Raw genomic sequence first — 25,163 nt, forward strand, 5'->3', positions numbered from 1 at the left:
ATTCATTTTTTGTCATTTAATCTTAGAGGCAGTAGTATTTGGAATAGAGGCTTCAATTTACCCTTTGCTATGGAAAGAGACTGTTTGTACAAGTCGAACTCCATTTTGGTTATAACATAGAGCAGCCTTTTCGTCATTACAACATAGAGCAATCTTATGGATGTTGTTGTTTGCATTTTATATTAGAAGATAAATTACTTGTAGATTTAGGTATTGATTTCAATAGAACCTTTGGCTCTTTTCATTTATTTGTTTGTGTTTTCGGTTTAATGAGAGTTTGCAACTGTCTTCTATTTGGATGGTTAATTAACATCCAAGATGAACCTTTAGTCCACACTATTGAATTTGCATTAGAAATATGTGATGTGCTTAGCACAAACTTCATTTCTCTGTGTGAAAAACAAGATACAATTCTATTAAAATGTAACTAGGTTAGTTTCATTATTATAAATCATTTGGTTTTTTCTTCCCCCACACAGCTACAGTCAAAGGGTATTTGTTGATTCTATTAAAATGCCTTTGATGTTTGGCACAATCGTCCAGAAAAGACAAGGAGGGAGTAGTGACTGACTAGCGATTGTTGATTGTTCACGAACTATTTAGAAATTAGAAATGAAATGAGAAATTCCTTTACACGGCTGTTGAGAAGTGAGAAATTGAATTTAGATTTGGAAACCTAATTGTTGTTTTCAAAAATTATCTCAATTTTTTTGTATTTTTTTTAAAAAACATCCTAAGTTGTGTTCATAAATGTTCGACTCACTTATTTGGAGTATTAGACATGCATGTTCATAAATATTTTTTTAGAATTGTTTTAATAAAATTACGTGTAAAACATGCTTCATGCTTAGAGCTGTGCTGCCACGTTTGTGGCTGAGACAGCATAGACACCTTCTTCCCTTATCCGATGTGTTCGTGTTACCTTGTGTATGAATATCATTGGCATTATATAAGATATTGATGCCTCATTGGCATTAGATGTTGAAGAGCAAGGATCCTATAAAATTGAAAATAATTGCACACCACTGAGGACCATATTACAAATACTTGAGATTGATTTAAGAATCTCAAATATTATGTTTGGCAGTTCTTGGTGAGAAACGAAGGAATTGTTTATTAAAAAAATTAAAATTTATTATTATATTTTAAATTTGTAATTTGAACTAAGGTTGTTTAGTTGTTGAAAATTGTTTTAGTTTCTTAAAAAAAAAAAAATTACTTTATAAAAATGAAAAACTAGAAATTTGTGCAAATGCAACAAATTTTCAAAGAGAAAATTGAGATTTAGAAAATGTGATTTTGCAAAATTGAACTTAATCTAGAAAACTACTGAAATGAGATTTTTAGAACCTAAGGGACCAAGTGTTGTAATTTATATAGGCTTTAAGGGAATTTAATGAATTTTAGACTTAAAAAAAACAGGGAAGGAAAGGAAAGGAAAAGCAATGAGAGGGAGTTTTTATTTTTTCTTTTTCCCTTGATTAGATTTTAACGAGGAAAAAGAAAGGAATTATCTTCTCTGATTTGGTAGTTAAAAGAAAATGAAAGAGAAATGGAGAGCTATAACATATTTTTATTAACTTCCAATTTCCCAATCCAAACATAGTTAGCTCTCGGAGAATGGGTGTACTTGAGAGAGATGATGCGCAAGAGTCTAAAGAGTTAGAAACTATTTCTTATTAATTGTGAGAACTAGGGGTTGGGGGTTAAGCCCTCCAAATACTCAAAAATTGACCTCATGGTCCAATACTCATTTCATCTCCGATCTAGCTTCAAACCCATCTCCTCTTTATTCACAAATTTTCGTATACTGGAAGACTATATCTAGGCCTTTAAAGGATGGCAACAAAAACTTAAAATCCTCTTTCACACAAGGGAGGAGGCCATGGTTCTTTTGCTTTACAACAAATGAAGGCAATGCCAATCTTACCATGTTAGCCATCACTAAAACCTAAAACCAATCAATGGGGTTAGGGTAACCTTTTTCTCTAATCCGATTCACATACAGGCCATCTTACTTGATCCTTTTGTTGAGTTGAGCAGGAACCAGAATAATGCACCCTTTCCTACCTTTTTGGAGCACTATTACCTCGAGGCAGCTTCTGCAGTGCTGCTGCTTTGCGAGGACTCCACGCGAACTGGGGATACATCCCTTTCCTTGGTTTCCCCTGATTCCGGTGGCTCTCCTTCCCCGTTCCCTGCTTTGAATTCAAGGGATGCCATCAAATTGCTAAGCTGCATAAGCACGATCACAATTCTTGTAAGGGGCTTCAAGTAGGCATCGTCACAGTGAAAAACAGTGGAAGTTCGAAAGCTAATGTGTTCTGACCAATTACCTGCTCCTCCAGTTCTCGTATTTTATCATCCTTGAGCTTTATAGCCTTCTTCTCCCTGGAATAATACTAATTAGATAGGGTGGAAATGGAAGAATTGAATAAATAGTCACAACTGCCAGTGTGTCAAATAAGGCTAATATGTTGCCCTCAGTCTCCCTACATCAACACACAATACTATGAATCATAGAGCAGATGAAGCCGTTTTCCCTTTCTCCTCTATGATAAAGTCACGGAAGTTAATTTCTTTAGGCTGTGTCTGGAACAAGACAATTCTTTCATTGGAAAGGAAAAGAAATATATATATATATATATATATATACATGCATCTTTACCTACACGTCAATTTTCTTTTCTTCTCATTCCACAGATCCTATGTTCCAATGTGGCACTAAAGAATTCATCAGTTGGCCAAATTCAGTTATAGCCACATGCAAGTGAAATGGTTAGAACAGCCCAAATTCCGACCATTATTAATCGGGAATGTGAAGTTAACTAACATAGCAGGGGGAACTGTATGTGTAATTAAAAAGGATTTCATGTATGTAGTTACATCCTCTGTAAACTTCAGAATGGAAGAAAAATAGCTGAAGATAAACCAGAAGAAGCCTACACACCTAGTTTCTATTTATTAATCCATCAGGCATCATCCTGTGAAAACTTCAAAAACTAAAGAAAAATAGAGCAGGCATGTGGTACCTTGTTTCAATTTCCACCATCTGTACTTTCCATATCTCCTGGTTTTTCAGGAGATTTTCATTGATCTACATGCAAAACAACAAAAGATTACAAAAACAACTAGATTATTCACTAACAAGAAGGAATTCCACCCAGGTTTCAGTGTGGATATGGCAGTATTCAACAAAATGCAGGATCAAAGGAAGCACCAATAACAAATTCTAAGCAAGAGGTGGAAAAATTGAGCATAATGATATATGCATATCCATTAACAAATTAAGAAGCGTGATTTATAACAAAATAGTTACCTTTAATTATCCACCAAGTATTTTCAGTTCCAACTTATAATATTCACATAAGAAGGGCCATGTTACCTGGATCCGAACTTGGACTACATTTAAAATGCTTGATATCCCAATTTTTCATGTATAAGAAAGATCTAAAATATCAAAAACTGTTTTGACATTGATTTTAGGAACTATAATCTAAAGTTCAAAACATTGGTTCTAGAAACAATAATAATGAAATATCTTAACCTTAAAATAGGATGGGTACTACCATACTAAAAGTCAAAAAGCATCCCACTAGTATCTGATAGTTATTCAAAATTTCTAATTGCGGACACACTTGAAGGAATTGGAGGAATTGGATACACAACTGTGAGGATCTAAGGGTCACTGGAATTCATATAGATATGATCAATTCTAGAAGCACCAATCTGAGGAGGGAGGTGGGTTAATTCTACTTGTCAGCACTCTCATAACAAGAAATTGCAGAGATTACAACCCATTCAATCTCAGAGAAGTCAAAATATAAAAATAAATAATACCTCATCAAGAAACTTCTTCTCTTTAACACATTTATCCAACTTGGCTTGCATCTTCTGAAGTTTCTGATTGCCACTCACAGCCTTCTTAACAGCTTCAGATATTTCCCTTTCAGTTTCTTCTTCAACTCCTCTCAGTAAGGACTCAAAATACTGGGGGGAACAGAAATAAGAGGCTGGTAATTCAACAAGCAAAAACAAAGTTCTCCTAAATATTTAACAATCTCTGCCAATAAAGAAATCATAATAGACTAGGTACCTATAGCTAATATCAAAAGGCCCTGGTCCAACTCCAGGGAAATCTGATGTCTTTTAAGTTGGTAAGCCAAATGACTATGAGGCTCAGGCATAAATTTAAATCTCGTACCACTAGGTTCTGAGAATGGAAGAGTGAACTTACTATCTTTTGGTTCTCAAGTTGGCTTGTCAGAAGGTCATTGTACTCATTAACAATCTGCAGATACAGTTTGGAGCCACATGTATTAGGAGTCATAAAATGGCACTGAAAAAACTGATAATCAAGTAATCACAAAGTATGAAAATTACAGTTTCAACTTTACTGTTCAAGAGAGCCTCATTATATCCAGGATCTGTAGTGCAGCAATTACCACAGCTATCATCAGCATCAGTACAATAGTGGTTCAACTCAACCAACTTCCCATCTGTTTTAGATTGAATCAAACGGTGAACATAATTGTCTCCAGCATAATCCCACACTCTTCGTGTTTCCAATTCAAGGGAGTAGCAGTGCTGTGTATCTTTCCAGTGCCTTATAGCATGTCCTTCTTTATACCTGCAGAATATACAATTCTCATCTTTCCTTCCTGGGAAAATAACTTCACTTGTCCAAAGAAAAATTAATTGTTAATTTTTACCTTCCACAACCAACAAAACCACAAATAACACAAATCCAGAGATTCTCTGAAGTTTGACAAACAAAACAAATTGACTTTTCAGGTTGCTGCTGGCAATATCGGCATACCTGGATAACATGTAGAGATGAGTCATTTTCCATGGAATTCACTAGTTTAAGAAATTTTGGATGATCAATCAAAAAATAATGTCCAGAACAAAACAAAAGGGCTCATCAGGCGATACAATTCAATATGCACACAGAGGCCAAGTCAACTCTCAATTTCTTTTCCACACAATCAGCAGATTTTTGAACAAGTTGGACTCTAAAATGTATAACATCCAAAATATAAAACAGAAGTGCCCATTTTCATGAATCCAACATACTTTATTAGATTGACTAAAACTAAGCCTTTCCCACCACTTGGGGCCAGCTAAATGGATCTTCTTCCTTAAGTACCCTCTATAAAGTGCCATAACTTGAGTTAAACCACAGCATATAATATCACAAACCTATTTGCCCTCCCTCTTTCTCTACCATTGCCCTCAATGTGGATAATATCATTTCCATGGTACTTTTAAAGGTTTGAGAGATGCCAAAGCATGGTGGCTTCCTATACTCCAGCAATCTTGATTTACTATAAAAATCTTGACATAAAAACAAAGCTTTCATTAGCTGACCTTAACTTTTGAAGGAGAAGAAACAAACTTCTTACAATAATTTATTCATATCTTAAACAAAGCATGATACATAGTTTTGGCTACCAATGTTCAAATTATCTTTTTTCCCTTTTCATAATATGGTTAAGCAATTCAACTGGAATTGAGATCCGACAAATGATAACTATTTACATGATATGCAGATAAAGTTAAACATGTTCATTCAATGATGTATAATCTCAGTTCAAAAATTATTCGCTTAGTTTTCAATCGTTAAGGATATGTGGAGAAGCAACTTGGCTTAAATTGTTGGATGAAGTTGATTTTTTGCAAGGAATAATCTTGCATCACATAGGCAAGAGAAGAAGAGAAGGATCTTTCATAAAAAGGCTAGAGCTCAGCTAGGAAAGAAGACCCACCACCTTCATGCCACCTTTCAACCCAAGTACATTTTAGTGTCAATGCACTTCGAAGCATGTTGTCACGATTTAGGCTAGTTATATTTTATTTTTATTTTAGCAAAATTGTATTAGTTAGTTATTTACAGATTAGTGACAGTTTTGTAATGTTTAGGAGCAGTTACTTTAGTGGAGGAAGTGGAAATTGCTTTGTTAAATTAGTGGAATAGCCTCAATATAAGGCTATACCACTCTTGTACTTTTTTTAGGTTTTGATTAATTGAAAGTTAATTCTCTCTCTGAAATTTTCTCTTTGTCTCTCTCAGGTCTCTCTATTTCTCCCTACTCCCTGTCTAAATTCTCCTCTCTCTCAATTCTCAGTTCTCTCTCTTAATCAGTCTGATTCTTCCCCCTTTCCCTCTCTATTTATCTCTCTTTCAATTCTCTCATCAAAGGAATTACAATCAAGCTCGGGTTCCTGACAAATTGGTATCAGAGCAGTCTGGTTCTTGACTGGATCTAGGTGTTTCCAATTAGATTTTGAAGGCAAGCAGTACAAGGCAATTTCTAGAAGCGGTTTCAGAGACAGTTACCAATTATTGGAAGCAATTTCAGTTGTTGTTCAGGGTGAAGTTGGAAGAAATCGATTGAGGAAATGGCAGAGGAAACCCGCACGAAGCAAATAGAGACAAGATTGGAGGCTATGGAGATGGGTTAGCGACAAACTCAGGAAGAGTTAGGTCGTTGCCAGGAGGAGAACATAGCGACCAATGCTGCCACTAGAGAGGCTGTGCAATTGCTGGAGAAGGATGTAGCAAGCTTTCCTTTCAAGAGTTGCGTCAGAACCTATCTCGACACAAGCAGGCATCCCCCCTCATGCTTCCATGTCACAAGAAGATGAAGAACAACCAGTAATAGACCACACCATCCAAGTAAGGGGACCCCACCTAAATCACCAACACATGCCCTTACCTAGGTTGGAAATTCCCATGTTTGAGGGTGCTAAACCCAGGTGGTGGGTTAGGAGGTGTGAGAGGTTTTTCCAATATTATCAAGTGGCTGGAAGTCAGAGGATAAACCTTGCAACAGCCTACTTCAATGACATGGCTGATGCATGGTTCCAAGGGTAGACCAAAGTGAGAGATGAGACAAATTGGGCAGACTTTGTGGAGGACTTTCGTATAAGGTTTGGTGAGAAACCTATAACAGACACAATCGAGGAGTTCGATAAGTTTAAGCAAGAAGGGTCGGTGATAGACTAACAAGCCCATTTTGAAGAATTAAGGTCTCTAATGATGAATGCACATCCTACCTTGACTGAAGATTATTTTGTTTTTAGTTTCATTAGCGGACCTAATGATGAATTAAGGGTAGTGGTTAAGATGATGCAGCTTGCAATTGTCAAGCAGGCTCCTGAGAAGGCAAGATTACAAGAAATGGACTTGGAAGCAATCTTTAAAAGGCACTACATCCCAACGGGAATTCAACCTTCAACAGATCAATAGTCGGATGAAAATCTGGGGACTAGAACATCAGGATGGAATCCAAGGGTTAATACTTTAGCAAAATCCCTGGCCATCCATGGACCAGAGGAGGCAATTTGGGTTGTGCTACAGGTGTGGAGAAAAATTCAGTCCAAGCCACCAATGCAATAGGCAATTGTTGTCTATGGAGGGATTGGAGGAAGGAGAAGAAGGCAAAGATGATGCAGGGGTGGGATGAAGGACTAGCCGCTGAGATTTCTTGAGGACAAGAAATCTTAGAGGGGGAAGGAATATCACAATTTAGGTTAGTTATATTTTATTTTTATTTCTACAAAATAGTATTAGTTAGTTATTTACAAATTAATGACGGTTGTGTAGTGTTTAGGAGCAATTACTCTAGTGGAGGAAGTGGAAATTGCTTTGTTAAAGTAGTGGAATAGCCTCTATATAAGGCTATACCACTCTTGTACGTTTTTTAGGTTTTGATTAATTGAAAGTTAATTCTCTCTCTCTAAAATTCTCTCTTTGTCTCTCTTGGGTCTCTCTATTTCTCCATACTCCTTGTCTAAATTCTCCTTTCTCTCTCTCAGTTCTCCCTCTTAATCAGTCTATTTCTTTCCCTTTTTCCTCTCTTTTTCTCCCTCTCTTTCAATTCTCTTATCAAAGGAATTACAGTCAAGCTCAGGTTCTTGACACGTGTATTGAACAGAAAGTTGTCTTCCAAATATATAGCATACATGTATGCACGAATGATGATAGGCAGCAAAGAAGGAAGTCCAAACACATCAACTCTATAGAATAACCATCAAATTGCTTACTGGACAAGAAGAATCCGTCCACTTAGAAATACAAGAGCAGTGAAAAGAATGATTGCAGATGGTTGTGAGAATTCCACTCATGTCTTGATCCAGCTTCTCTGCAGCAAAGGACAGAAATAGATGTGTACCAAATTAAATATTTCCCTATCATAAAATAGATATGGCTAATTGGTGTGTGTGCACACACGTGCTTGTGTGTGTGTGTGTGTGTGTGAGAGAGAGAGAGAGAGAGAGAGAGATTATAAAAAGTAAAGATAATGGTTAAATTACTTAGTTACCCAAAATTATTGAAGAAAATAATGTCCTCATTGCAAATAATTAATTAATTTACTTATCGAAGTCATTGTATAGCAATTGTTAAATGAATTGTCTCAACGTGGTTATTGGCTTCATATGAGATTTCTTTCTTTTATTTATTACTATTATTTTTTATTTTTTGGTGTGTGTGTGTGGTGGTGGGGGGGGGGGGTGTGTAGAGAGAGAGAGAGAATTCATTACTGCATTACCAGAAGGGAAGGAAAACAAAATATATCAGGCATAAACAAGGAATAACAAAAAAAAACAAAAAAGGATGGGGATCATCTCAGCCAAGCTGGATGAGAGCCATCCAAGGAAAAAGAAAACCAGGAGACATTACACAAAGCATACTAAGAAACAAGACCATAACACAAGCTGCAAATAATGTTGGGATAGCAAAACAGCCAATCAGCAGCTGCCATTGTAGAGATAACAACCAGCACCTGAAACAGAAGCACACATCCAAACACCAACAATCAACAGCATTTTTCCCACTTGATAGCAGCTGCAAAATGAGGCTGAGACCTACCATACCCTGTTGGAGGGGGAGTTGTTCATAGAATCATAGACCTAGCAGCCTGACAAAAAAAGAAGGGTTGGGACACACAAAGAAGTAGGGGGACAGGTTGGAGGATTCATTTGAAATTATAGAAATTGAATTACACAAGTAGGCCAATAATTAAAGAATAAACTGACCATACACCCTCTGAACTTTGGCCCTTTAGCCTAGACACCCGGTGAACTTTAAAATTTGCCCAATCAGTCCCTGAGCTTTCTAAAGTTAGCCATGACACTTCCTCAAAGGGGCCAAAGTTCAGCGGGTGTTGTGGCTAATTCAAGGGTGCTATGGGTGATTTTGGAAAGTTCAGGAATTGATAGGACAATATTTAAAATTAAAGGGTGTCCAAGGCCAAATGACCAAAGTTCAGGAGGTGTCCGGTCAGTTTATCCATAATTAAAAGAGTTAATATGCTTAGAATTCTTAGATATGTTCATGTTTTGTGGGATCTACACATGGCTACATGCACTTATATGAGACTGTATTTTATATTACGGAATGCAATTAGGCTCATGTTTCACGGGATCTACATGGACTTAATGTGAGTTTTAGATTTCTGAATGCCATCAGATATGCACCTATATGAGTTTGTTGTAAGCAGAAGTTTTATTAAGTTTGGAGTTCTTTACAATATGAAGCAGCCAGGATGTGAACATAGCATGAATGCCATATAAACACCCATATATGTTTATGTTAAAAAAAATGCAGGACATGGCAGGCTAAGAATATAAAATATAAAAATATGAAATAACTATATCTATATCACATATACATAAAAAATTACTTAAATATAATGAAAAAGCAATATAGCACTACTAAGAAAACCATAATTCCCATGCCTTAATTCTCAAACATTTTTTTTTATGGAAGATCTTAAATATCCAACATAACTTTCACACAACAATCACATGCTATAAAAAATGAGAGAGAAACAGAGTGGAGAAAAGAAAAAAAATGTTAGACGAGAGAATAAAGCAAAGAAAATCATAATTATACATAATGACAACCCAAAAGTTCTTAAAATTGCATTATAACCCCCAAAGTAGTGTGCATGTCCTATTTTCCGAATAAGCATGCCCCTAGCAGATTAACAATGTATCCACAGCGTACCAGTGGCATGTCTGGCCAAAAGAAATTATTAATAAAAAAATCAAACACACTAGACAATAAATATGACATGTGCCTAATGCTGATTACAAAAAGGGTGCTCAGACAATTATCTCCATTGAATTTTGAAACTCTAAGAAACTTGAGGGTGCCAAACATGTGTTTCATAAGAAAGAGAAAAAGTTCGTGAGTGTGTATGAGAGAACTGGCTGCAGTTAATGCAGGGGAAAAAGATTGAGCAGTACTTTTAGATCTCTTTACTAGGAGTGTTTCAGGTTTGGCCCAACTGCATCATAATACTTAAAAAATGTCAATAAAATGTCGATTCTAGAACCATTATCACCTCCTAAGTTCCTAAGGAGACAATACAAACACCGTAAAAACATTACTAACTCAACCATCCCAGTGTTTTCAAAAGCCCTAAGCACAAAAGGCCTATGGAGCTTCAGCGCAAAGCACACACTTAATCAAAGTAAAGCACACATAAACGAGATAGGGTATAAACTTTTATAAATATACAAAATATAAACTATCCAAAAACTAAATAAGAATGAGGGTTGTGAATTTGAAAAATGATTCATTTATATTTTATACCCGTTTACAAGTCCATACAACCATAAAAAAAAAAAAGCATAAGGTAAAAAATTATCCCCAATTTACACCTATCCCAATCAATCAACCCCTAATTTAGAGCAATCCCCAAACAAAACAATCAATCCTTAATTTACAATCAATCAACAATCCATAATTTATAGCAATCAGAAATTAATCATCTATCCCCTAATTTACAACGATCAAGAATACATTAGCCATCCCTAATTTACATTTAATTACATGTTTCCGTCAATATTTTTTGCTTGGTAAATATAGTCGAGTCTTTTTTTTTTTTTAAATGTATACGTGATTTTATCCATTCAAGCAACCACATCATTGGAAAGATTTACATAAATTCAACCATTTATATTGTCTGATATAAAAAAAAAAAAAAAAAAAGCATATCTCTGAAGCGTGCTTTTTGAGCTTCAAAGTTCAGCTAGAAGAGCAACTTAAGCCCGCCTTAATTGCGGTCAGCTAAAGTTATTCAGCTTCACACACAAAAAGCTCTAAGCATGCTGCGCTTTGTGTTAAGCGCAGTTTTTTAAACACTGAACGATCCAACAGAGAACGCTATCAATCTGAAGGCAGATCCCTAAGTGAAGTCATGACTTTTCCCGAGAAGCGCCCCCCCCCCCCCCCCCCCAAAAAAAAAAAAAAAAAAATGAGGAACATACTTAGTCAGGTCTGTTATTTGCAATTTGATGAGCAGCTTTTCATTTTTTCTTATTTCCTTATTTCATATGTAAACATCACAAAATCTCACTAAAAAGATATAGAATATGATTTTGACCCAATGAAAGAACAAAGAAGTCTACTGGAGTTCATAACATAGCAAATCCTATTGCCAAGCAATAGATTTCTGTTAGCATGCATCAACATCATAGCACTAAAAAGAAGACTATCAATGTGCCAATCTGAAGATTAGGAACAGTCCCAGACAGGCTGCATATATAGGATGCTCTAATTACCATTATGAAACTAAAGATAAGAACATAATTTGCCAAAATGAAAACAAGAAACATACCAAGACAGACCGGACATGTGGGCTGCTCTGTAGAGCTTATAGGGGAAGTTTGTGCATGTTCAATTGAGCCCGTGTACTGCACATCAACTGTGTAAAGTACATGGCAAGCATCCACCTGTATTCAGGAGAACATATAATATGGGGATGGCTAATAAAGGAACACTAAAATTCTGGAGAGAACTTTTTGCAGTTAATGGAAAATAATATACAAAAAAGCATAGCAAACCTCAAGGGAGGAAAAACGTCTCCCATTGAAATGAGTGTAGAAAGCATCGGTTGAGCTCTGATCATCAAACCTTATCAAAATGCTGTACTTATCCTCCACCCCATCATTCCTAGACCATCAAAAAGTGATAGGACACAATCAAAACCAGATTTGACAAATAACCAGATGCATCTAGTTTTGTGTTAAAGGCATTAAGCTTTAAATTGGACCTGACAATTCGCATTTCCAACATATGCTGAATGAATGAACCACAAAACTGACAGAAATCTGCATATGTCATGTGGTTTGGCACTCCTAGGACACAAACTAGAGCTTTCCTTCCAACCTTATATAGCATTGGAAAAAGATAAAGACAATGAGTAAATTACTTGATCTGGTGATCATATACTCCAAGATTTGATTGGAATTAATAAAAAAAAAAATAATGAGAAATTTGTAGACACCATATATGAACCCCCAATCATACTTCACAGACCTGCCAAGCTAATACACATTATGAAAGCAATAAACCCTAATACAAGAAGGTTAGTTCTTAAAGTGAGAGATAAAAAATTCCTTGATTTCATCAATAATGAATCAAAATTTTGTAAATTTTACATCAAATTGCAGAACACACTTTTCACAAAAAGATAATCTGATCAGATGTTTAAAAGACAATTCTGGTCATCTTTTTCAGTAAGCAGAGCAATGGTAAGGGAACAAATTCTTTTCCAAAATATTCACTTCCAACCAAAGAGCAATAAGTTCTTTATTCTAGATCAAGTTTTCAGGTTTCAAGATCCCCTGAAGTGTCTAAGAAAAGACAGTAATATAAAGCCAAAAAAATTTCACACAAAAGGATGCATATTTATCTTTGAAAGATAAAAAAAAGGAAAGAAAAAGAAACGCAAAACATTTTCTTACAGGTAAATTAATTATAGCAATATATTACTGATTGATAAAGTAAACTGAAGAAACAATTTTTCAACAAATATATATTCATTAGGTTACTAAGATGAGGATGTTAAAAATGTATTTGCAGCTATACAACAAAAGTAAATTTTAAATAAAATTATCTGTAATAAGTTTAGAGTGGCAAATATTGAAGATGTGATCACACAATTAAGACGGTTGAGAAATGCAAGAAGAAGCAGTACAGGCATATGTGACACCTCGTGTCTTCATGACATCTGGGATTGTAAATAGAGAATAGCTGCCCAAAATAGGAAATTTGAGATTTTTGAAGGGTAGAATGGTAATTTGGACAACTATAACATTGAGGAAGTCACTGCTGTGTGGTAAGGGCTCAAACTATCAAATGGAAAAGAAGAATGAACATTTGAAAAGATCAAATGACTGACAACAGGAAGTTGGTGGTTGATGGAGTGGGCAAACTGTCACAAGGAAAACTAAACTGTTGATAGTGTTGCTAGAACAGCTGACAGTTTTAGTGAACTGTCAATAGGGTGCTTAGGCTGGGCTGACATTTGGCTTGGGCTTTGTTTCTCACAGACCTGAACATGGCTCGCATTTCTATGTTCAAGGTGCCTTAATCCAGTCCTAATTAATCTCCATGGTGTTGAAAGCTTCTTGTGTGCATTCTCACGAGGTAGCACATGCATGTACATATATATTATGCATATCATCTAAATCTGCATTCATTTAAGGAGGAGGTTTAACAAGGGCAGCTGGATGTGGCATCTTAAGAGATGCATGGGTTTCTGCACTGCTATTATGTTGCCAATTGTCACATTCCTAGGGTTACCTAAGGTTGTGATTGGAATTAGGCGGAGAACGGAACAAGAGAATTGAAAGAGGGGGAGAAATTAGCAGAGAGAGAGAGAGAGAGAGAGAGAAATTAGAGAGAACTGAGAGAGGAATAGAGAGAATCGAGAGGAATAGAGAGAGAGAGAATTAGAAAGAAAGGGAATTATAGAATAGTCAGCCAATTCATTCATGAAATTCCAACTTCAGGCTTGGCTCCATATATAGGCCCACAGCTACCATCATGTGCGGTTCTAACAGCAATGTAACCGCCTTAGCTACAAGACAAAAGGAATAAAGACAAGAGAGAAAATATCCCAACAAAATATAGGGACGCAATTACATAGCTACCCTTGGGTATGTGACAACTATTATAACCCTATTACAATAATGCCCCTCTATTGCTCCTAGGGTCATGACACCAATATACTAGCCTTTTATATTCCTTGGGAGAGGAGGATTATTATAAGTACATGTAGCTGAATGGGAAGGTTCCTTCTTATGTTGATGTGTGTGTGTGTGTGTGAGAAAGAGAGAGAGAGAGAGAGAGAGAGAGTTGTTCATATTATTTTGCTGTGTTGAGCTCCAGTTTCTTGCCGTTAAAAGTAGAATTCTGTTAAGTCTTTCTGGAGCATAATTGCTAGTAGTTGATTGCAACGAATAAAAGGAATTCTTTTAATTGTGCATAACACAGAAAAGAACCAGCTGAAAGGCTGAACTTGGGTAAGATCTTGCTGTGAGGGATCTGGTCTTAATCTAGGGTTTTGATTGGAAATTGGAAGAAATCAAGGGAGAGAGAATAGAAAGGAAGAGAGAAATCAGATGAACAGAGAGTAAGATCGGAAGAACAGAGAAAGAGAGAAAGAATAGAGAGAAATCAGAGAGGAATTAAAGAGAGAGTTGAAGAGAGAGATGACTTGAATTCTGATATCATTCAACAATGCCTATCCTCAACTGATTTAGCCTATTTATAGGCTTTTCTATCTTTCAGTTACAATAACAACTGAAAGATACAACAGCTACAATACAGCAAGGTACAACCAACTACAATACATGTAATATACTATTACTACCATATCCTTGGGGTTGTGACACTTGCATGCACATTTCTATTAATTGCACACACTGCATGTTTATGCGCATTATAGTTTTATTTCATCCCAGTATGGCCATTGTTGTTATACATCAGTCGTTATAGTGTTGGGGATACAACACTACAGTTTTGGGCCATAGGCTAGCCATAGTATTTGAGAAATTGCATGACAATATTTTATATGCATTAGTCATGAAAAATGTTGCATGTACACGTGCTCCATTGGCATGCGTATCTTTCTGGCTGCAATTGCTCATGTGGTGTTTGCTAACCACACAAATTGCGAAAGGCCGGAGACATGAAGATTTTTGAATAAGGGTTTAGTTTATGGTTAATTGTGTATACAATGCAACAGTGCTTGTACTTTAGTAAATTGAAATGTTTTGCTAAACCATCTCTAGAAGGACCACATGCTGTATGCCAGAAGATGTTTACGTAATTCATTTTGGCAGTATGATTAATATTATATTGAGGATAGACAACAAGGAGCATCATATAATTGTATTCAGTTTATGATTCAAAGTCACTCTTACTTTGCAATGTGGTATGGTAATTGGAATAATCAGGTTAAGTTTGAATGTTTACAAGCCTTGGGTAGTTGGGAACATGATGATTACCATGTTGACTCAAGAATGCATAAGTTGACTTATCTTGTGGTCTCAGATGAAGGTTTGGGGAGGGGTGAGATGGTCTCTAATCCTCGGTAAACTGATAGATTATAAGCAACAGATATTTTAGTGCTACTTTGAAGTTGCAGGACGTAAGGAAACTGATGACAAGGCCAAATTGTCTGTCAACAGTCTGAATGACAAAATGCCAAGGAACCAAGAGCATTACACTACAGTGTCGACAGTCTTATGGAAGCTGTCAACAATCTCACAGGTAAGAGAACTAAAAATGTGGAACACAGAGGCTAACATTGACTGATGCCAGGGAATTGAGCAGAAACTGAAAACTGGGCAGAGAACAGTTAACCCATTTAGGTAAACTGTCAACAAAAAGAAACCAACTTAAGGTTGTTTATTAATGTAAACCCAAACACTCAGATATAAGGTAAGGTGATCAAAAAATTGGCATCACATTTTAACATTGGGAAATCATAACAGGATATTTTCACTCCATGCCTACTTATTATTTAACTTCTAAACACTAATTCGGGAGTCCCTTGCAGTTTCTCATAACAGGACCACAGGACCACAGGACCTGACCTCAGGAACCAGGGTCGGACTTCCACTGAATATGCAACAAAAGTGGTTGGAATAAAAGGCATCTGTAGAGAGAGAGAGAGAGAAATTGTGTGTGTGTGGGGGGGGGGGGGGGGGGGGGGGAAGTAAAAATAAAAACTTGGAGAAAAAATGATTGGGAAACAAAAATTCATGTAACCAACCCCACGTAGTGGGATTAGGGCTTGATATTTTTTTTTTTTTTTGTGGTGGTGGTGGTGAAAAAATCATAAGACAGATTATAAAGCCTTGCAAATGCTAGGGTCATAAATAGGAATGATAATTGACCCTACCAAGTGAAATTAAGGGTTGTTATAACAAATGGAAAAATGTTAACTTTGCGCCAAATAAACAACCTGCACCTTTAGCTGCATTTTTCATCTTGACAGGAACAGATAAAAGAAGGCTATGAATTGAGATAACGCCTCTGTAATCCAAGGAAGGGGGTTGATCCTTCATTCAAGTCTTGTGTTGTGAGTGTCATGTCGTGTCGTGTTGTATCATGTGATGTCTTGTGTTTCGAATTCATTTCAATTGGGAAAGTGTAAAGTGAGCCGATCCAGACCTAATTGATCCGGTTTCTGAGAGCACTGAATCATTCGAAGGGGGAAAGATTTGAGTTTCATGGCAATATATATTCATTTTCTTCTTATTTTCTAAACCAAACCAAACCAACCCCCCCCCCCCCCCCCCCCCCCCCCCCCTTCCCCCAAAGAAAAATAAGTAAATTGAGCTGCAATTTCTCTGTTTTCTTTACGACTTGTTCATTTCCATATGTTTTCCAACCACAAATCCTAGTTCCATATATAGCGCAAAGTAGGGTGAATCGTATAAATAAACAGAGGAAGCACTCTGATGAATAAGAAAGATGGCGAATTCTTTTCTTCTCTCTATTCTCTCTCATGAATTGTTCTCTTCTTACTCACTTTCAACCTTTCTCCAACTCTCTTGGCTGGTCACTGGCCGATCAGTGATTCAACTCTTATCAGAAAATTCATCAACGAAACTAACCGACTTTCGCGTTCGCATGAGAATTTCCAACTCTCATGAGAATTTGTTCGGACACGAAGACGGAAACAAAAACTAAACTTATTGAAAGATCCAAACTTGATCAAGGAAACAAAAACTAAACTTACAGGTAGTCGAGAAGACGGAGATACGAAGTCGTCGCGAAAGAGGCGCATGACACCTCTGGTCTCTTCAATTCTAGGGTTTCCAGAAGAGAAATGTAATGTCTGAGTGACGTCGGGGACGGAGGAGGAGGAGGAGGGGGAAGTAGAGTCGCCGGGAATCATGGCGGTTGGAAGCCGGAATACATCTTCCGACGACACTCCGACGGATGCCCCGGCGCTGCTTGAAGTTTCCTCTAACATGGCCAACGGAATAAAGAAACTTGCTGGGAACCGTCACAGCCTAAATGGATGCTTAACGGCTGGAGAATACGTCTTATACTATAAAATTGACTATTAAAAGTTTTTATATTTTTAATTTTTATGCACAAGTCCTCTTCGTAAATCTTAAGGGTTAATGTTATTTATTATGATTTAAAATTATATAATTTTCTCTTAAATACTTTTAATAAAATTAAATTAAATAATTAACATATTAAATTATATTTAATAAAAAAAATTAGAAAAAAACATCACTGACTAATGAACTCATCAATTGTTAATGGTTTCTAACAATTAAAACCTCAAGTTTCATCAAAGAGGTGAATTTAAAAAAAAAAAAAGAAAAAGAAAGAGAAAGTGGGCCATTGGTCAACGATGGTTCCAACAATTAAAACCTTACTGGCTACTGGTTATTTGATCTTTTTTATAATTTTTTATGTTAATTAAATATAACTTAACTATAGTTTAATATATTAATTATTTAATTTAATTTTAAGGTTGTCAAAGATAAAATTAAATCTATAATTTGCCCAATTTTTTATAATGGCATTTAAATTTTATAATATTCATAGATAAGTCTTTTTCATATTTTTATTTTTTAATTCCAAATTAAAGATAAATTTAAATTCATGTTGAAATTCTTTCAATAAAGTATATTCAAATAATGAATTTTAAAATTTAAATGATACAATCAAATGACCTTATCTAAATATAACTTTAATCATTTGGATAAACTACATTAACTCTTAAGGTTTTACAAAAATAAAAAAAAATATTAAAACAAAATTATAGAATAACAAGCATCACTATGGATGATCAACAATGATTTTCTTCATCAACTATCAATAAGAGAGAAAAGAGAGCAAAACCCATGCAAGGTCAAGTTCAAACCACCTAGATATGGTTTGGTTTTGAACTTTTTGAACCCTAGGTTCTTTGTTTTCGATTCGATCAAAGTTAGAAAAATTTAGGTTTTTTAAAAATTTTGAAGAAAGAAGAAAAAAAGAAAAAAAAGATTCAACTTCCCTCAATTTTTAACTTAGGTTCTCCAAAATTCCATTGCCCGCGCTAAAAACCCACCAATCATTATGAGTTTTTAGATATTGATTTCTCTAAAAATTTATCAAAAGTTATGGGTCTTTGACTAAACTCATTGTGATCCCTATAAACCTCTTTAGTGTTTAAAGAGAGAGAAAAAGATTTATTGATTGTACTCTTATTCTTTATTCTTGTCGACTTCTTGTCTTATCCGTTATTCAATCTCTTGTAGTGCCATCATCAAGTCTCATTGTTGATTTTTTTCATCCTTATACTCTAGTGGCTAACAATATGGAATATCAATAGTTGATGTTTGGTGATTGGTGATGAGTCATTAGTGAGGTGATATACTAAAGAGAAAAAAAAAAAAAAAGTGAGATAATGAGAGAGAGAAGAAAGAGAAAGATACAAAATAAAAAGAGAGAAAATACATTAAATGTAAAGGCAAAATGATCGTTTAATTTAATATGTTAACAACAAACACGTTGTATGGCATTTTTGAAAGTAAGTGCAATTTAGGCAAACCTCAAAAGTAATTTGTGAATTTTACCTTATAATAAAAAGACCTCACCACTAATTTAAAAATTTACAAGACTTTAGTAATATTTAGAACTTATATTAGCTAGTACCTCTCCATTTAAATTGAAATGGTAATTAAATTTTTTAGAATATAAAAATACCTTCATGTTTTAATTTTTGTCAATATTCTCTTGACCTTATCTTTCTTTTTTTCTCTATTTATCTATTTCTTTAGGAATGTAACAGTGTTTTCTTTCTAACTTTTTTTTTTTTTTTTCTTTCTCTCATAATATGAAGAACCTGGCATCATATATCTTTGAAATCAAATGACCTAGGTCACTAGTGTAGTGCCCCTCTTCTTTTTGTGTGTTTTCCCTTGAAAAAATGGGGATTTTTGTTTTTAAAAGAATGCCTAAACCCAAAAATAAACTTTATCTTCACAAATCCCCTTTTTTTCCCCCTAATCTAGCAATTTAAATGAAATTCTAGAAACTAAGTGATACATACAGAGTATCACATGGGACATAATCTAATCGAACTTAATTGACATGCAACAACTAAAAATTAATGTCAAATTAAAATTATATGTCCAAGACAGATCCGAGCATTGCTGAAAATTTAAGGCATGGGAAAAGTAAAATTAAAGAGCAATTTTTTAGTCTACCATCTTCTTATTTTTCTTTAACATGATCAGATCATCTGTTGACACGTTTCAATGTACTGAATAGGTGATGAATGGTTTAATAACACCTTTAAAAATGTTTTTCTTTTATGCACGTAAACACACGATATGTATAAATTCGAGATGATAATTATTATTTATTGTTTATTGAGTAAATATATTTCATTTGGTACAGCAAAAAACACTAATCATCATTTGATAATAATGTATTTCTTCCTTATTCACCAAGTCATAAAGAATGATGATATGACTAGATATTAGAGGTGTCAATTATTCGAATTGGTCCGGTTATATAAGAATTCAATAACTGGACTATTTTTAACGATTCTGAAAAAATAAAAATTGTAATCGAACTATTACATATATAAAACCAAACTATGACCAATCCGTCATAGCAGATCGGTTTTAGTTCTATTCAATTAACATTTAGCTTCTAAATATTTTCGCAAAATATGAAATTACAAACAAATTTATTAATTAAAATAAACCTACAACTTCATTAATGTTTCAAGTCTTGAAGTAAAAGTAGAACAAAATAATTCATAGACTACCTCATCAAATGAGATTACATCGACCATTTCGTATAGCAATAACGCATAAAAGTCTAGAAATAAAAGAGTTCATGAATCTCGTTAGTTTCCTAAGAAGTGATACTATTTATGTGTATGTATATATATATACCTAAAAAATTATAATATATATAAGTATAATATTGGTTCTGGTTCGGTTCAAACCACGGTTTGAATAAAAAAAAATCAGTAACCAAACCAAATATATCGGTTCTTAATTTTTTAGAACTAGAACCTAACATTTGAACCATAGAACCAATCCAAAAGGCACAGTTCGGTTCGGTTCGGTTCGGTTTGGTCCAGTTCACCGATTTTTTGATATTTTTTGACACCTCTACTAGATATGATAAATGGTTTTTTATAAAAGAAAGTGAAATTTTCAACATTTTACTACATGAATTTAATGACAACAATGTTTTTTTTTGTAATTTTAGTGGACATAAGTATAATTACAAATAAATTATAGGATACTCAAGAAATTTGAGCAAAAACTAAGGATATATGCATAAATAGCAAAATTTAGAGAATTTAAGTACAATAACCCAAAATTTTGGTATAAAAAGTCACCTCACAAAAACTAGAATTTTCACGAAAATGTACCTAGTGGCGGAGCTATAAATTTTAGGCAAAATGGACAAAAATTAAATAGCATAAAAAATTTTAAAATATATAATATTAAAAAATATATCAATAAATTATACAATCATTCTCATAACGTCGCATAATAATATCATTATCAATTTTATTAAATATCTATTTTTTAATATGTATAACTAAACTATCGTTCAATCATTAATCTCTAATTCGATCGCATAGTTGAGTCTTGACAAGCTTCATGACAGACTATCATTCAATCATTAATCTCCAATTTGATTGCGTAACTGAGTCTTGACAAGCTTCACGGTAGATTTGCCATAGTTTTAAATCTATAATTGGCAAATCTATAACAGAAAATGAAAAAAATTAATCTCTTTAATTAAAACACAGTTAAAGAAACGAATAAGGAAGGTTAACATATACAAAAGAAAAGTAGGCCCAATTTTTGTATATTTTATTTTTAATTTTTTGCCAAAACTGAAAAACGCATTGACAATCGCCACCAGCCACCATAATCGGTGGTTCTGACAATCAAAAGTAACCACCTAACACCCTTATTTCCATTGACCAACATACGCAATAACCAGCAAAATCTAATGGCTAAATTTCGTAGATCTAACCTTAAACTTTCGGCTAAACCCAACAAGCATAAATGTGCTGGTAGTCACCGGTAGTTGCCACCGGCCACCGTGGCTGGTGGTTTCTCGCGATCAGAGGCAACCACCAGACATATTTATCCTTATCGACCAACATACCCAAAATCCAGCAAAATCTAACAGTCAAATCTTCCTAGATCTAAGCTTAAACTTTCGGCCAAACCCAATGCGTAAACTCATTAGCAGTCGCCACCGACCACCGTAGCCGGTGGTTTCCGATGATCAGAGGCAAGCACCCAACATCTTTAGCCCCATTGACCAACAGACCAAAAAACTAACAAAATCCAACGGCCAAAACTTTGTAAATCTAAGCTTAAACTTCCGGCCAAACCCAACGCGTAAACGTACTGGCAGTCGTTGTCAGGCACTATGGCCCGTGGTTTCCAGCGATCAGAGGTAACAATCTGACACCCTTATCCCCATTGACCAACATACCCAAAAACCAACAAAATCCAACGGTCGAAACTTCATAGATCTAAGCTTAAACTTTCAGCCAAACCCAACACTTACGTATATACGTTTATATCATGGATCTGTAATGAAAAGACTTACCCCCTGTAGATCGAGGTGACTTTGACTATGAAAATATGATCGGATTGAAGATCAGATGTTGATTTGTGGCGGGATGGGTTCTTGGTTCTTGCTTCAGTGGAAGAGATGCGGTGGAGAGATAGAGAAATGGTTGAGAGAGAGATAAAGAGAATAGCCAAGTGGGTGAGGTGGATGAGGAGATGCCGACGACCAGTGGGAATAGAGGCGTTCGCCTTCCGACGAACTAACTATTCGAGTAGAGTAGGTAAGATCAAAAGAAAGAGAGAGAGAGAAAATAAAGGTTGGGCCGGTAGGGTGAGGTGGGGGTGGGTTGCTCGGTACTTAGAAAAAAATAAAAAAAATTAAATTACATATATACAGTACTATTTTTTAAAAATGAAGGGTGGCTAATCTTGGTTGTATGTAGCTCTGCCCCTAACTGTACCCACGTCCCCTGGTCTTCTCCTACGAACTAAAATGTCTTTCACAAACAACACTTGTATATTAAATGTCTTTAAACAAGCCTAGAGAAATTAGGCATAAACTCTAAGCAAATAGGGGGTGAACGAAAAATCTTTACTTCACATCTTTTCTATGATACATGAAACCTATTAAATACAAAAAATCTAACTAAAATCTAGGAGTTTAAATTACAAATACAACAATAGATAAGGGAGAAATTTTCTCCTAAATTTTTTGCTAAGTTTTCTCCTACTTGTTAGGGATAGATGAAGCCTATCTTTTCCTATTTCTTTGGAACGACTGGGGCTTTATCTTTTCTCTATTCAATTTAGTCTTCCAAATTCTTCTTTATCATGAATTCCTCCCCAACACTCCCCCTCAAATTGGTAAATAAATGTCTTTCATTCCCAGCTTATCTCTAATCATCTCAAATCCTTGTTTGTTCATTGCTTTAGTTAGGATATTAGCTTCTTATATACCTACAGGAATATATAGTAGATTGATACCACCATCTTCAATCATTTGTTTGATAAAATGTCTATTTATCCTTGCATGTTTTATTTGATCATGTTGGACTAAATTATTTACTATACTTATAGTAGACTTGCTATCACAATATAGCCTTATAGGAGTAGCATTTTGTATCTTCAAATCTTCTATAAATTTTTCCAGCCATATTACCTCACATATACCTTAAACTATGGCTCAATATTCTGCCTCAACACTATTTCTAGCCATTGCACTCTACTTCTTGCTCCTTCATGTTACCAAGTTTCCTTATACCTTGGTGCAAAACCCGAAAGTGGATTTACTGTCCTCTAAAGAACCTACCCAATCAACATCTACAAAACACTGAATTTCTCAGTCTTCATTCTTTTTGAATAAGATTTCCTTACCAAGGGTTCCTTTCAAATATCTTAGGATATAATAGGTAGCATTAAGATGTTTGCTAGTGGGTGAATGCATAAATTGACTCATTACACTTACTGTATATGTAATATTTGGTCATGTGAGAGTCAAATAAATTAGTTTTTTCACTAACCTTTTGGACCGTTCGGGCCCAATCTCGGCTCTCTCCTTGGGCCCAATCTCGGCCCTCTCCTTAGGCCCAATCTCGGCCCTCTCCTTAGGCTCAATCTCGACCCAACTTGATCTCTCTTCTGGACCCAGCTTTGGCCCAGCACCAGCCTGCCACGACATCATTGCAAACCCACTAGATATCCGTGCAGTCGTCTTAGATCCCATCCTTATTAATGGCGGATCCCATCCACATTAATGAGGGTCCCGTCGCCACCATGCTACCACCTGGCAACCACCACCAGCACCGAATGGCCAGTCCCATCACCTACAAACGCACGTCTCATGCATGTAGGGGGACATCTTCTCTTTTTATATCAACCAACTATCTTCAGAGCCAAGATATGTTCTGACATCTGACCTACTAATTCACTGCCTCATCTTACTCTTTTGCTGACTCGACCGTCGGAGTGCTTGCGGTGCCAGCCGCCCCCCTTGGATGGATCCATCGCTAGAACCCGCGCCCCGCCTCCGATCATCCTCCTTTTAGCCAGGAAGGAACATTTGGCGCCCACCATAGGGCTCGGTAAAACTTACCTAGCCCATAAGCTCACCGAAGCCTTTCGAACCAATCTTCCCGCAACCACACCATGGTGCGAACCAGAAGCGCCCCACTTAAGAGCTAAACAACCCCAATCACCCTCTGCAGAATCCAGCTGTCATAGAGGTCCTTTTCCAGACAGTCGAGCGGCTGCACAATCGAATAGACGAATTAACACAAAACTAGTAGCGTGACCAGCCCAACGAATGAGTTGATTGCGATGCCGAGGGCAGTCGCCACTAACACCATCAGGCTACTCGCACTCCAGTTCCCTTGCTTTCCACGTCCCTGTACTCTCATAGCCATCCCTTCTCCAAGTTCATCATGACCGTTCCCTTGCCTGACGGTTTTTGCCCTCCCTACGCCTTAGAACCCTATGATGGCACCACTGACCCCCAGGATCACCTTACCACCTTCAGCGCTGCCATGTTGATAAGCGAAAGCTCGGACCCGATCATGTGCCGAACCTTCCCCAGCACATTGAGAAAGTCGGCCATGTTATGGTTCTCATCCTTGGAGCCAAATTCCATCCACGACTTCTCCGAGCTAGCCACCCACTTCCTCACTCACTTCTCCACTAGTCGAGACCATCGCCAGACCTTAACCAGTCTTATCAACCTGAAACAAGGTGAACACGAGCCATTACGGGCATTCATGAACAGGTTCTTTCAAGAAGCTCTCCAGATCAAAGATCTCAACCTCGCGATATCCCTACACGCCATTATGGCTGGATTAAGAGTGGGTCCCTTCGTCGATTCACTGGCTCGAAAGCCCCCAGCTACCCTGGTCGACCTTAGGACATGGTTGGCAGGATACATTAACATAGAGGAAGCCTCGACCATCCAACGCGCGAAGATAGAATCATGAATGCAACCGCCCCCCCAATCGGGGCCTTCTCCCCAACATCAACACAGCCACATGAGGGACCCCTACCGAAACCAGGAAGGTCAAGATCACAACAAAGGGCAAAGGGAACCACCTCGGGCCCTCGAACCACCCCGATTGCACTACAATGCGTACATTCCCCTCACGATAAGGCGAGATCAAATTTTTTTGAGAAGTTTACAACACCAGGGTCATCCCTCTCTCGGATATCAACGAGCAACGACCCCCTCGTGGAAACACTGACACCAACAAACGATGTGATTACCACCGTATGTTCTGACACACAACCGAAGAGTG

At 36.2% G+C, this 25,163-nt stretch overlaps 2 protein-coding genes across 2 annotated transcripts; one reads left to right on the plus strand and one right to left on the minus strand.

Moving 5' to 3' along the window:
* Nucleotides 1-1,655: 1,655 nt before the first annotated feature.
* On the minus strand, nt 1,656-17,338 carry LOC127790802 (BRAP2 RING ZnF UBP domain-containing protein 2). Its single transcript, XM_052320492.1, has 12 exons — nt 17,055-17,338; nt 12,069-12,184; nt 11,860-11,968; nt 11,634-11,748; nt 8,050-8,147; nt 4,713-4,819; nt 4,384-4,630; nt 4,238-4,291; nt 3,841-3,990; nt 3,033-3,097; nt 2,337-2,391; nt 1,656-2,235 (listed from the first exon to the last, which is right to left on the minus strand). Exons 1-12 carry the CDS (start codon nt 17,289-17,291, stop codon nt 2,086-2,088), a joined length of 1,503 nt encoding a protein of 500 aa, XP_052176452.1. The 5' UTR covers nt 17,292-17,338; the 3' UTR covers nt 1,656-2,085.
* Nucleotides 17,339-24,305: 6,967 nt separating this feature from the next.
* On the plus strand, nt 24,306-24,848 carry LOC127790951 (uncharacterized). Its single transcript, XM_052320687.1, has one exon. It carries the CDS (start codon nt 24,306-24,308, stop codon nt 24,846-24,848), a length of 543 nt encoding a protein of 180 aa, XP_052176647.1.
* Nucleotides 24,849-25,163: the final 315 nt, after the last annotated feature.

This window comes from Diospyros lotus, chromosome 14 (genome assembly GCF_014633365.1).
Source record: "Diospyros lotus cultivar Yz01 chromosome 14, ASM1463336v1, whole genome shotgun sequence".
NCBI classification, from domain to species: domain Eukaryota; kingdom Viridiplantae; phylum Streptophyta; class Magnoliopsida; order Ericales; family Ebenaceae; genus Diospyros; species Diospyros lotus.

Excerpts from the sequence above, each read along its gene's own strand:
- LOC127790802 (XM_052320492.1), bottom strand. The coding sequence starts at position 17,291 with ATGTTAGAGGAAACTTCAAGCAGCGCCGGGGCATCCGTCGGAGTGTCG. Across the intron at positions 11,749-11,859 it reads GACGTTTTTCCTCCCTTGAG|GTGGATGCTTGCCATGTACT; the intron begins GTTTGCTATGCT and ends TCCTGAATACAG. Across the intron at positions 2,392-3,032 it reads ATGGTGGAAATTGAAACAAG|GGAGAAGAAGGCTATAAAGC; the intron begins GTACCACATGCC and ends GTATTATTCCAG.
- LOC127790951 (XM_052320687.1), top strand. The coding sequence starts at position 24,306 with ATGACCGTTCCCTTGCCTGACGGTTTTTGCCCTCCCTACGCCTTAGAA.